The following is a 13181-nucleotide window of genomic DNA, read 5'->3' as shown; positions in this document are numbered from 1 at the left end:
TACAAATAAATGATTAGTAACCAGTAATCTGTCTCTCTGAAGACCAGCATCGGACCCTCAAAGACCTGTGCATGCCATTCCAACATCAAACACTGACGACAAGACAAAGAAATCTCCCTACCAGACAGGGAGGGGCACAATTAAATCTCATGTTTGGTGAAGAGAAGGGGGGAGGGGGGGCATGGGCCGGGTGTTAGTCACACACAGGTCCGCCTTCACTCTTCCTGGCCCTTAGGGGCGTCTTGGACGTGCCACTCCACCACGCCCCAGAGTGGGGTTAACCCATCCCAAGCCCTGACCGGGTCACGACGGGCGAGCTAAGCCAGCGCCAGCACATTTATTACCGAGTCACATGTCTGTGTGGGGGTTCAACCACGTTCATCAACATGTCCAAGGTCCCTTTGTGTTCTGTACAGAGGAGACAAAGAGCAAACTGTATACAGCAAACTGTACCAGTGATTACAGTGTGTATGTGTATCAGAGAGAGAGTGAGCCGTGTGTGTGTGGCATGTGTCTGGAAGAATCCCTTTCTCTAGTGTGTGAACGAGCCGAGGTCATTACCTGTGAAGAGCTTCAGGCATGCACGTGAGCGGGCCACAGGCTCATAGAGAATCACCCTGGCCAATCAGGTTCATTGAAACTCAAACACTCTGGGAAACACCACTCTCTCTCTCCATCACATCCCCTCATTTAGGCTAGAAAAGTAGGAAATGCGTGACAGGGTGTTTGTGTGTGAGCAGGTATGCATATGCACAAGGGGTGTATTGTGTACGCAAGAGTAGGCGAGTGTATGGACGTCTATGCGTGTAAATGTGCGTGTATGCGGAGCTGCAGATTGAATGAGCCTCTCCACTGTTCAATATGACCCAGATAAGCCCTGGGAGGGGGAAGTGGCACATTTCCACACACCTCCCTCAGCCAGCACTTCAACAGGATCCCATAACCCTGTACCCGCTGCTGCTGGATCCCAGTGTGTGTATGTGCATAACCATGTGTGTGTGTGTCTGTGTGTGTCTGTGTGTGTGTGTATATACACAAGTGTCTGCGCATGTGTGACCACTGACTGAATTATTCAGGGCTCTGGCTTACACCAGCATCCTGCTATTTGAGTCTGGAGTAAAGTCGGACAGTCAGAGTGTGTGTGTGTGTTTGTGTACTACACCACTTCAAACATGCAACACAGACCTAAAAGGAAGCGTCAAAATCCACCGAGATGAGCAGCCAGCAACCATCAGCCTGTGTGTAGACTACTGCAGATAAGTGTGTGCACACACACACACACACAGGAAGTAATACTTCTGTCTGCTGTATGTCTGGGGTAAGGGTGAAAGTCGGGGGGGCTGTTTTGTCATTTCCTGCCCCCCCCCCCTCGCAGCAGGCAAAGACGCTTCACAAACAACAACAACACGAGCGAGAGAGATCGTTTCACGTCTGACGAGGACAACTCGGGGGCAGGTGGTGTCGTCGTGATCTGAACACTCATCCATATTCAAACAGCACAACATCATCCTCGTCTGGTCGGACGTCTCGATGGGAACTCGCCATGGCGTCCGTGTCGCACGACTCCGGCCCTGACGGCTTCTCAAGTGTGAAAGTCGGAGCTTTTCACAAGTCCCACGTATTCCGCGGCATTTCGATTAGACATCGCAAACGTGGGCCGATCCAGAAGGAGGAGATGGGGGGGGGGGGTGGGTGCTGAGGAAGTGAAAGTGAAGCAAATGGGAATGAAAACGGGATGGTGAGAGGGAGGGAGGGATGGTGAGAGGAGAGCAGACAGTCACCAAAGGGCCACATCTGTGCGGGCTCAGGGACCCAGCAGAGACTCCCTATGTAGCCCTCACTAGGCAGACCACATGGCATCATCACGGCATGTGTGTGTGTGTGTGTGTGTGTCCAGAACACAGCAGGGTATATAGAATATATTTTCCCCCCTCGGATAATACATGTACAGAAATTGTTTTCAACAGACACGACAAAATAGCACTACCTTCATCCTGAATCCACAGGACGCTCTCTTGGACGACTAATGAAAATGGTCTGACTTGTCTAGACTCAAATTATAAAAAAGTTTTTTTATCAAACCAAATGCTCCCACTAATATGATGAAAGAATGGCCTGTCATTTTGTACGCGTGTTTTGCTCTTTAACCCCCCCCCCCCACACACACCATGAGTCAGGATGTTGCTACGCATGTGTGTGTGGGGGGGGGGGGGGGGGGGGGGGGAGGGGAGGGGAGTGAGAGGTACAGTACAGTGACAAAGGTACATTGTGCTGACTGGCGCATTGTGTCCCATTCGAGTAGGTCAAAGGTCACCCATCCTACGACCTCACATCCACTGAGCCAGCCAGCCCTCCCTGTGCTCATCCCTCCATCCCTCCCATCCCTCTGTTCAGCACCGGGCCACACTGTGAGGGCCATTGTTCTGTCCTGTCCGGGACAGAGCAGAGAGGGCGGTCTTATCAACCATGCTGCCCTCCTGTCACTGGGTTGAGCTTTACAGAGGACAACAACTCTACACACACACACACACTTACTAAGTCCCTGTTGTGTTTTGTTGCAGGTTAAATCCCCTTTCAACTCTCCTCCACACCCCCCATGTCTCCATAAGTCGCCTGGTCACAGTGACATTCTGGACGTCATCCACCATTATCCATCATCATCATCATCATCCATCTGAGGGGGAAAGACGCGTGTGTCCAGCTGAGAGTCAAGCCAAGCCGCAAGCTACTCTCACAACAATGGCACAAGTAGCACACGGACATGGACGTGCCGTACACATAACGTGCTCAAATACCACGCAGTCCTTCTAGCACACTCACGCACACACACAGAGAGACTGAGAGCTTGTGTGCAGAGCAAGCAGGATCTGTGACCAAGCAAACACAGACACACACATTCCTCTCACACCCCCTCCCCAGGCCTGGGAGCGACCTGGGGGAGGGCCATCCTCCTCGGATAATCGACCAGCACAGAGGATGTTCTGTCGGCCGGGCCACTTCATTCCCAGCGGGCCGTGTCCTGCATGCCACGTCAGCTAGAATGACGCGTTAAGTCCCAACGCACCCGGGTCGGAGCAGGCCGACACACGCAAAGAGGGCCCCAGGGGGACAAATCCCCCACAATCCTCCACTGGGGGGGGGGGGGCCTGTGGTCACCTGTCTGAGAGTCCCTCGGGAACTGTAGCCGGTGTGGCCAAGAGACAAAGGATCAAAAGCTTGGACAAAGACAAAACAGTTACCGACTCCCCCACAAACAACCCCACTGTTTCCTGTCCCCGCCACCTCATTTGCATATGCCGTCATGGTTTTAACACCCCCTCGGTAGAAATCAATGGCCGCCATTGACAGTGGGTTTGATTGGTTGGCCGGGTATTGGCAAACGGGACGAGGAAGGGACCCGGCCAATACCGGCTGGCTGCCACCGCATCCCACCCGTTTGGATGAAAGAGAGATTCTCTGCCTTTCAATTAGCGTCAAGGGGGTTGAGAGGGGGAGTGAAGGAGGGAGGGAGTGAAGGAGAGAGGGAGTGAAGGAGGGATGCGGGGAAACCTAATTCAATGACGACGTGTCAGGAAGAATGGTGCCCAGCTGACTTCCTGACAGCCCTGCTGGGTCCTAAGCAAACATTTAGAGACAGGCAAGGAGTCTGGTAGCCATGGTGGCTTCAATATGGTGAAGGTGGATGAACCTAAACAGAATGGAGATGCATGCTGGGAATTTCAACACACTGTTGAAATGCAAAAAAATCAAACCAAGGAAGGTGGGGGTGGCATTTATATACACCACCCATTCATCTGCTCCAGCCATTGTTTCAGATATGTAAGAAGATTGGAGGCAGTGTGTGTGTATGTGTGTGCGTGAGTGTGTTTGTAGGGGTTGGGGTGTGTCCAGGCCTGGTAGAGCTGTAAGCTCCCTGTCCTACAGTGACTGGACTCTTGCCTTACCAGTAATGCTTCCCAGACAGTACACTTTAGATGATTACAGCACTCCCTGCTTCACCAGCGCTAATCCATACACACACAGAGTTAAAAAAGCACATCCCCATTTACAGTGAATGCATTTGATTAACAGTAAGTGAAGCAGAGAATAGCTGTCACCAAACAAAATCTCCCCAGTGAGGAAATGACAGAGGCTGCTGTCTAGACTTCAGGTCATGACACAAACAACCATGAACTGGAAGTTCAGCAGAGCAAAGCAAGGTCACGTCTTATATCTGGATTATGCTTCCACAGAAACAGTATAGTATCTAGTCCGACAGATGAAAGACTGGTGAGTGTGTGTGTGTGTGTGTGTGTGTGCGTGCGTGGGTGTAAATAGGTCTTCCTAATGTAATATTTTATTTATTAAATGACTTTGGTGCTGAGGATAAATGTTGGTGTGGCTGAGGAGCTTGAGGAACTAGTTCAGACATGGGTGATAATGAAAGTGGCAGCCCTCAGGAGGAAGTGATCCCACACACGCACAGCATTTCACCACAGACCACACAGAGAGAGAGACAGAGAGACAGAGAGAGAGACAGAGAGAGAGACAGAGAGAGAGACAGAGAGACAGAGAGAGAGACAGAGAGATGTGTTATGACACTTAGACGACCCCTCAGGGACTCCGGTTTGTTTACGGTTTCACTAAACCTACTCTAAAAGGAAGCATTTCATGAAGTAATTTTTCATGTGCAAACAAGCGTATTCTTAATATGGATTCACTTAAATAATTTCTTACTTTGACCCATCTTCACACATTTGACAGCATCGTAAATGTTCTCCCCATCTCGCATGCATGAGAACATGCTGGTCCATGATGTGATGTGACTGGAGTCCTTGAATCTTTCAGACTTTCAGAGTCATCAACAACTGCCAATCGTCTCTGTGAAGAGGTAACCAAACGGCCAATGGCGTGTCAGAAACCACAGGGGTTTGAACGGAACGTGGAGCCATCCATCACCATAGAGATATCCATTTCCTAATGGACACTTGCCGGAAACGGGGGGGGACTCTCAATCCAATACAAGGACATGGGTGACACAGGAACTCTCGGTGTCTCTCTAACTCCCCCCTCCCCATTCTCCCCCACCTCTCTCTCTCTCTCCCCCCCCTCTCTTTCTCTCCCTCTCTCTCTAACAAACCTCTCTTTCCTCTCTCTCCCCCACCCTCCTCTCCTTTTTGTTGACAAACCTTTTAAGGGCCAACCTCGCATGGTGTCTATTGCCAGGGCTTTCCTAAGGGGTAGTGAGTTGTGTGTGTCTATGTAGGCCCACATGTGTGGGAGGAATCCATTTGGGCTTGGTCGCTCTCCAACCGTGAAAGCTTCACAGGGGACAATTATTCAGGTAACAGCGCCTGGTAATCGGATCTGAACGGTTGCGATGTGCAATGCTGTTAAACTCAATTAATTGTTTCCAGCCGAGCTGGTAGAAGCTTGGTGAACGTTCTACAGCGACCCTCCCGGTGATCCCTCTTTGTTCCATGCGAGCAACATCTCTCTTCAGCTAAAAGAGACCGTGGATGAAAGTGTAAAGCACAAAGAGGTGGGTTTCTCTAGAAAGTCAATTCACCGAAACAGAACCACCACAACAGCACCCCACCTCTCTCAGTGAAACATCGGTAACCTAGGGCTGGGCTGTCCCAACAGCTCCAAACTGTTTGCAGTTCTGGATGGTTTGACTGATCTAACAGTTATCTCCTCATCTCCAGCGATGGACCTGTCTTCCCCTCTCTAAACGATCATTTCGGGGTTAAACACCATACCCCAGCAACTGTTCCAATACTAATGTAGGCTAATACACACCTTTTGGCTTTGAAATTGTGTGCCACTATAGCATGCGCCCACTCAAAAGACAAATGAAATGAACTTGTGTGTTGACGTGTCAAAACCACGAGGTTGCCATCTCTGGGGTTCTGAGGAGAACGGCAGCTCGTCTCCTTGACAGCGAGCCGTCGTCTGTAATTAGCGAGAGCGCTGGCGTGGCGCACAATGGAGGCAGTGCCTCGTCTGATCCTTGCCGCCCACGCCGCCTTGCCCACGCACCGCGCCAACCTCCCGTCCCCCCGTCCCCCCCGACACACTAAGCATCATGCTTCTGAGAAGTAGGCGAAAACACACACTTCCAGACCCACAGTCCACTGCTCAAACTAGTAGACAAAAACCTGTCTTGGTTGTCCTTCATGTTGAGGAGTCTCCCTCGAAGAAGCCAGTCAGAACGGTGACAGGCTGGGAACACGGAACATCTTGCTCCTTTACCCACCTGTAGCAGCAGACTCACAGACAACCTCACAAAGGCATTTCTTTTTCACCTTTACTGAAAGAAGCAATGCGTTATCTCACCAACCTTGACTTATATTCTACTCCATGGCGGATGAGAGCAAGAGAAAGACATTGAGAGAGAAACAGAGAGAGAAGAACCGCAGAACTGGTTTCCCTCAGGTGTTCCAAAGTGATGTGTGAAATCTGAGTATCACATAGACTGCTTTACATCTGCATAATGGGATGGTTTGTGGACTATGATTGCTTTTTAATTCCTGTGTGTTTTATACACACATTAAAGCCCTCACATAGCTCCTGTTCGGGGCACACACAATCACAATTGTGGCTGTCCATCTCGAGTTCCTGGGTACAAACCCCACAATGGCCAAACAAAGGAATAGCAACACGTTGTCCGTCGCTGCAGAAGCGTTTTGAGTTTGACAGCGAGTGACGGATAGCTGATATTCAGGATTAGTGAGTGTCAGTCGGTTCATTCAGGTGTGCGAGAGACTGAGGGAGGGTGCGGAGAGGACGGAGGAGGGAGAGAGGGGGAGGGAGCCGTGGCAGCGGGGACAGAGATGCGGAGGAGGGAGGAAAAGGAGGAGAGGGACCTGGACACACTCTGCGGCAAAGGCTGCCGCCGGTGCTTACCTTCTCCTCTGGGTACATGCTGTCCCGGTCCACACTGACCTACACTGGCTACCACACAGAGCCCTCTGCCAGACTACGACTACAGAGAGAGAGAGAGAGAGAGAGAGAGAGAGAGAGAGAGAGAGAGAGCGAGAGAGAGAGCGAGAGAGAGAGCGAGCGAGAGAGCGAGCGAGCGAGCGAAAGAAAGAGCGAGCGAGCGAAAGAAAGAGCGAGCGAGAGAGAGCGATGCATCCCGGTCAACCGAGGGAAACAGCTGAGGCAGTGCAGCATCACACGCTGAGCGGCAGCCTAACCCTCCTGGGGCCCCATCAGGAGACATATACCATCCTCCCTTCTCTCTCTCCTCCTCTCCCACCTTTCCCTACCTCATGGCAGGATTAGTGAGAAATCCCAGGCATTAGAAGATGGACTCGATTTGTCCAACTGAGTGTGTCAGCCCTGGGTGAGGTGGGGATGGGGGGGCTGGCCCCCCGTGAGGGCGCTTGTTGACTTAATCCTGTTCCCTCTCCTCAGAACACCGGATCAGGGATGTAGCGTCCAGACACACACACACACGTATACAAAATGGTACCATGAGCACACACACACACCAATAGAAGTATAAGCACATGCATGAATGCACATGCAAACAGACTTGCACACAACACACACACACACTCACACGGTACCCAACTTGAGGTTTTTGTCTGGCGGTCTGGTCTTTCTTTACTGTATAGATTACCTCTAACAGCATTGTACCCTGGACGCGGAAGATAGCCCCACCAGGAGAGGGATGGCCACATAGAGAGACAGCAAGAAAGACATAGGAAGGGAAGAGAGAGGGAGACCAAGAGAAAGATATGGGGAGCGAAAGAGAGAGAGACTGGAACAGAGAGACAAAAGAGGAGAGGGAGTGAGTGAGAGAGGAACGGTCAGAGCGAGAGAGAAAGCGAGCAACAGATAGAGAGTTTGAAGTTCTATTAGCCCAGGTTAAATATTAGATTAGGAGGAGCTCCAATGCGCCAGCTCGGAGGGATAAGAAGGCCTTCATTCAGTTAGACGCAGAGCGGACACATGCTCCAGCCACGTCTGTACTGTACCAGTATATGTGTGTGTGTGTGTGTGTGTAGACACAGTGGCAGGAATGACAAGTATGCGCTGGATAACAAGTAGAGGCCTCCTTTTCAGCTGGTCTAGAGAGTAGGAACACTGAAGCACAGCTGTGCATTACGGACCAACGCACAAAGATGGGCCTGGACATACTGTGTGCTACTGTACAGCTTCTGCTAGCTTACCCAGGAATGACTGTGCTATGATGTCATAATCATGTTTGTAGTATGGTACACTAGTATAGTTCATGTAGTCCTCATTGAAACTGGGCCCCATCTACTTTGTATTTGAGTATAGCAAAACATTTGGTTTTAGGTCTGACAATCTACATTGACCATCACACTTCAAGGTCTCGAAACAGCACCTTTTTACGGCGAGAAAATGCCGCAACTATCCTAAGGTGGTCAATGTTGTCACTGCGAGTCCACAGCCTGTGAGTTACATTTACATTTAGTCATTTAGCAGACGCTCTTATCCAGAGCGACTTACAGTAAGTACAGGGACATTCCCCCGAGGCAAGCAGGGTGAAAGCGTCAGTTGGCATGACCGGGAATCGAACTGGCAACCTTCGGATTACTAGCCCGACTCCCTCACCGCTCAGCCACCTGACTCCCTGAGTTCCCCAGAGACCATGCATACATAGCAGGCTATTTCAGTGAGCTGTAAAGCCCCTTGCTACACATTGACAACCTTTGCTCCTCTTGCTGGAGTGGGTAAACACACCCACTGGCAGAAGAGTGGAGACACATTTATGTAAACCACTCTCCCAAAGATTGCCATTTTCCAGCATTGTGTTTATCAGCTCCTGAGCGGGATGCTAACGGGGCTCTGCCTCACTGTGTGGAGCCGCTGGATCCTTCATGGGCCCGGCGGCTCTCTCCTCCACAGGCATTTATTGGAAAGAGTTTCCCCCCCCCCCCCACATTGGAGTTGGTCTATCCTTCCTGCTTCTACGTATAACGTCGAGCTGGCATTCCCGCACGCACAGCAGAGACCGTCTCCATGTCTGGATCTGCTTCAGACTCTTCCTGTAGATCCATACAATACTATGACCGACACTGAATCGGTTTCGCCCACGAGCACAGTTTATGTGATGAAAGGCAGACGTAGGGATAGACCTTGACCTCGAGTCAGCCCAGCTGTCTTCTCCTAGACAACATCTCAGTGCAGTGATGGGGGGGGTGTATATTTATATATTACACACACACACACACATTGACTAAGTTATGTCAGAGAGGCTATATGGGTTTGTGTGTTCATGGAAGCAGTGCTGCTACAGGCCCCCATAGTTCAAGGGACATGTGATATACTGGGAGGAGGGTTTTCTAGGCCTTTACTAACGTGCACAGCGGCCTGCTCCGAGACTCCACGTCGGTGACATTCGTGTCACCCCCGCTGTGTGTTAGGAGTAAAGATGTTAAGAGTCTGTGTGTGCTGCTATTTAAGGCTGGATTGTGTCTCATTTGAATCCAGCAGCAGGCGAGAGCTCTGCTGGCACCAGAGGGCAAAGCCACAGACAGCACGGTAAGAAGCCTGGGTCACCTCGATCTCCCACACAATGACTCACAACAACAAGCTTCTCCACAGATCCACACAGCAGATACACAGTCTGTGCCTGTCTCCTTAACTCACACTCACACTCACACTCACACTCACACTCACACTCACACTCACACTCACACTCACACTCACACTCACACTCACACTCACACTCACACTCACACTCACACTCACACTCACACTCACACTCACACTCACACTCACACTCACACTCACACTCACACTCACACTCACACTCACACTCACACTCACACTCACACTCACACTCACTCTCTCACTCACTCTCTCTCTCTCTCTCTCTCTCTCTCTCTCTCTCTCTCTCTCTCTCTCTCTCTCTCTCTCTCTCTCTCTCTCTCTCTCTCTCTCTCTCTCTCTCTCTCTCTCTCTCTCTCTCTCTCTCTCTCTCTCTCTCTCTCTCTCTCTCTCTCTCTCTCTCTCTCTCTCTCTCTCATATATACACACGTAGCTCACAAGGAGCATTCACACCCTACAGCAGAAGAGCATATCTCAACATGACCCATTTCAAAAGTAAAATAAAAACAGCCGTTTTACATCTCTTCAGCTCGGCCACGACACGTATAGGGGAACAAACCCCCTGTACATATGGGCTGCTCCAGCCAGGGTTCCTGAGATGTGAGGAAGAAAAGAGGTTTATGTTGGCAATCCGTTAAGAGCATAGGAGAGGCTGTGCATTTAGTAGGAGAGTGTGTGTGTAAATCTACAATCCCATGTAGATTTACATGGGATTGTGGGTTGTTGTGCGGTTGGTGGGGGGGACACTGGACCTGGCCAACCCTTAGAGTGAGGGCAGGGATGACGGCTCCTTCTGGTGTCCACAGATAAGAGCGTGACATTGGGGGAGCAGGTTTGAGAATGGAAATGCGACAATGCATTTCTCCCCTTTGCTCTCATCAACCCTAATCAATTAGGGGGAGAGCAGCTGGCAGGAGAACACAAGCTTGTCACTGACAAATCCTCCTTGCACCTCCTTCCCCTGATTCCGCCCCCTGTGGAGAGAGCTGCCTTCAGCTTTGGGGAGGGGCATGCAGCAACAGTTCCTCACTGCCGATTCTCAAAAGTGCTTAAGAATCAAGTCCCCATGAACATATCCCCCTTGGATACTACCCACACAAACACACACACACACAGACACACACACACACAGACACAGACACAAGCGCACCCACACAAGTAAGGTGTTGGCTACACGGCCAATCAGAAGTAGTAGACTGGTTTGCAGTCTGCATCCATGCCTCCTTTTCCTTCCAGCCACCCCTGCAGCCAGTCACACAAAACAGCCAGTCAGACAAATGTAAATGCTATTGGTGAATGAAGAAAAAAGGAAAGTGTAGGCCTAATGTTCTGGCCTGTAATCGGACAAGCGTGAAATGAAATTAAATCTGTGGAGCCTGTTGACTGTGACTTAGCCGCAGTTGCACATTTCAAACGAAGGGCTGATTCTCTGGTGCTCAACATTTTACAATTGCAATCACCAAACAGGAAGTATCAACATTTTCAGTACAGACAGAATGGTTCTGCATGCTGCCCATTCGGTTCCGTTTTCCCTCCCCTTTCCAACACATGGCACATCACAGCTCTCTCACACACATGCCCGCACACACACACACACATCCCCATGGCAGGACAACTGGGGGTGCTACAGACTGATCCTCAGCAGATATGACCTACTTTCCATTCACAACATCTCACACACACACACACACACACACACACTCTCTCCCAGTCTCTTTGTTCTGCTCCATAGAGGAGGCAGCGGCAGCCACGGAACAACACAAAAACACAAGCTGCACTAGAGGGCCTTCAAACTAAATGGTCTAGCCAGGACCCCCCCTGACCCCTCCATCCCTCCTGTAGAAGGGTAGGCTCCAAATGGATCTGCTCTTATTGCCTCATCTATAAAAGACCCCCCCCCCCCCAGTTTCTCCCCATCTTAATTTATTTCCCCCCTGATACTTATCACCACCCCACACCCATCCGTGGGGGATTGGTGATTGGTCATGGTGGGGTGTGATTGGTCATGGTGGGGTGTGATTGCTGATAGTGGCAGATGATTTTGATTTTCGGGGACTCCATGATTCATATCAGGATCATTATTGTTCAACCAGAGATATATGGGGGGGGGGGGCTAATGTTACAGGAAGGATCAGTGAGTGAGACTGCAGTTCTGGAGTGAGATGGGGAGGGACCTCTTGAAGCTTCTCAATAAAAGAAACCTACGTTTCACATTCACGCCTCAAAACAGCTTTTAGAACTATAATAACCCCCAAATCAAAACAAACACACGCACACACACACACTTGCCCAGGCGTCACATGCACACACTCCCCAAACACGCACCTGTCCAAACACACGAGTGAAATGGAAGAACTGCGCTTTAGCCTGGGGACTGTAACAAACACCTGCGAAACTGTTGCAGCTCTCGTCTAGTCTGGTAAATGAGGCGGGAAAGTCGGCGGGGCGCTGGTGTGGAAGGAGAAGCTCTCTCCACGGGGTCTCATGAGCGGATGCAGCGTGGCAGGAGATGGAGGGAGGGGGAGAAAGCGCTGCTGTTCATTATCTAAGCTGACAGAAGCTGGCGGAGGAGAGGACAGCTATCCAGGACAAGGAGGAGACGGGAGAAAGAGGGATGGTAAATGAGAAAGAGAGACACCCATTTCGACGCAGGAGAGCGCAAGCGAGAACAGGACAAGCTGACAAAGAGAAAGAGGAGGAAAATACCTGCATGTGTTCAGTGGAGCTGCTGCTCAGATCGTCTCCAGATTCAGAGTCGTTCCGGGCCTTCTCCGACCCCTCCCCTGGCGAGTCCCCCGAGGGCGGGCTCTGGTCCGAGTCCGGGCTCTTGTTGTGGTTCCTGGGCGCCCGGGGAGGCGGCGAATCGGCCCGTTGCCGCGGCAGGGTGGAGTTACCATGGAGATGGTTATTGTTGTTGTGGAGGAGGACCAGCTCGGCCACGCCCTTGCAGTGCCGTGGGCTCCCCGGGTTCTGGTTGCTGTCTTTGGCCAGGGAGGGCGGGGTCGTGTGGCCGGAGGACGGCGAGGGCGTGGAGGACGGCGAGGGCCGCCCGAAACTGGACATCTCCAGGGGCCTGTTGAGGTTCTCGTCCGAGGCCCTGCGTATATCCAGAACGGTGGGCTTCACCCGCACCGTGCCCCCCGGGAGGAGGGGCTTCTGAGGAGGCATGAGAGCCCGGCGCACCTCCCTGACGTACTGGGCGGGCACGTAGAAGGCCTTGGTCCCCTCCTCCTTCCTCACCTGCCACCAATCCTCGTTGGTCTTCCTCACCAGCAGGTAGCACTCCCCCTGCCTGATGCTCACCATCTTGTCTTTAGCTTTGTATTCATAGTCGTACTCCACCTCCACGTACACCTGGCCGGGAGCCAAGCCGAGCTCCGCGCGCCCCTCCCTCTCTGCCATGACTGGGCTGGGCTCAAAAGGACTTCACGACCTCCGCTCAGCGATGGAGGGCTGGGAGGAGGCTCATGTCTCGCTGGGGTAGGGCAGGGGTGGGGGGGTCCGTTGAAACCTAAAGGAAGAGAGAAATGGTGGGGGAGTGGGATGGGGACCACAGTTAGATATGATAGACTGTTATATATATATATATATATATATATATATATATATTA

At 51.4% G+C, this 13181-nt stretch overlaps 1 protein-coding gene across 3 annotated transcripts in view; it reads right to left on the bottom strand.

The window, feature by feature from the left end:
- The window catches only part of arhgap12b (Rho GTPase activating protein 12b), a 37067-nt gene that overhangs the window by 20160 nt on the left and 3726 nt on the right, over positions 1–13181 (bottom strand). For all 3 annotated transcript variants that reach the window (XM_067251696.1, XM_067251698.1, XM_067251697.1), the window contains exon 2: positions 12277–13081. In XM_067251696.1, coding sequence (XP_067107797.1) covers positions 12277–12972 — 696 coding nt within the window. In that variant the 5' untranslated portion in view covers positions 12973–13081. The remainder of the gene's footprint in view (positions 1–12276; positions 13082–13181) is intronic.

Source organism: Osmerus mordax, chromosome 15 (genome assembly GCF_038355195.1).
Source record: "Osmerus mordax isolate fOsmMor3 chromosome 15, fOsmMor3.pri, whole genome shotgun sequence".
Taxonomy (NCBI): domain Eukaryota; kingdom Metazoa; phylum Chordata; class Actinopteri; order Osmeriformes; family Osmeridae; genus Osmerus; species Osmerus mordax.
This window is presented reverse-complemented; position numbering and strand designations above follow the sequence as displayed.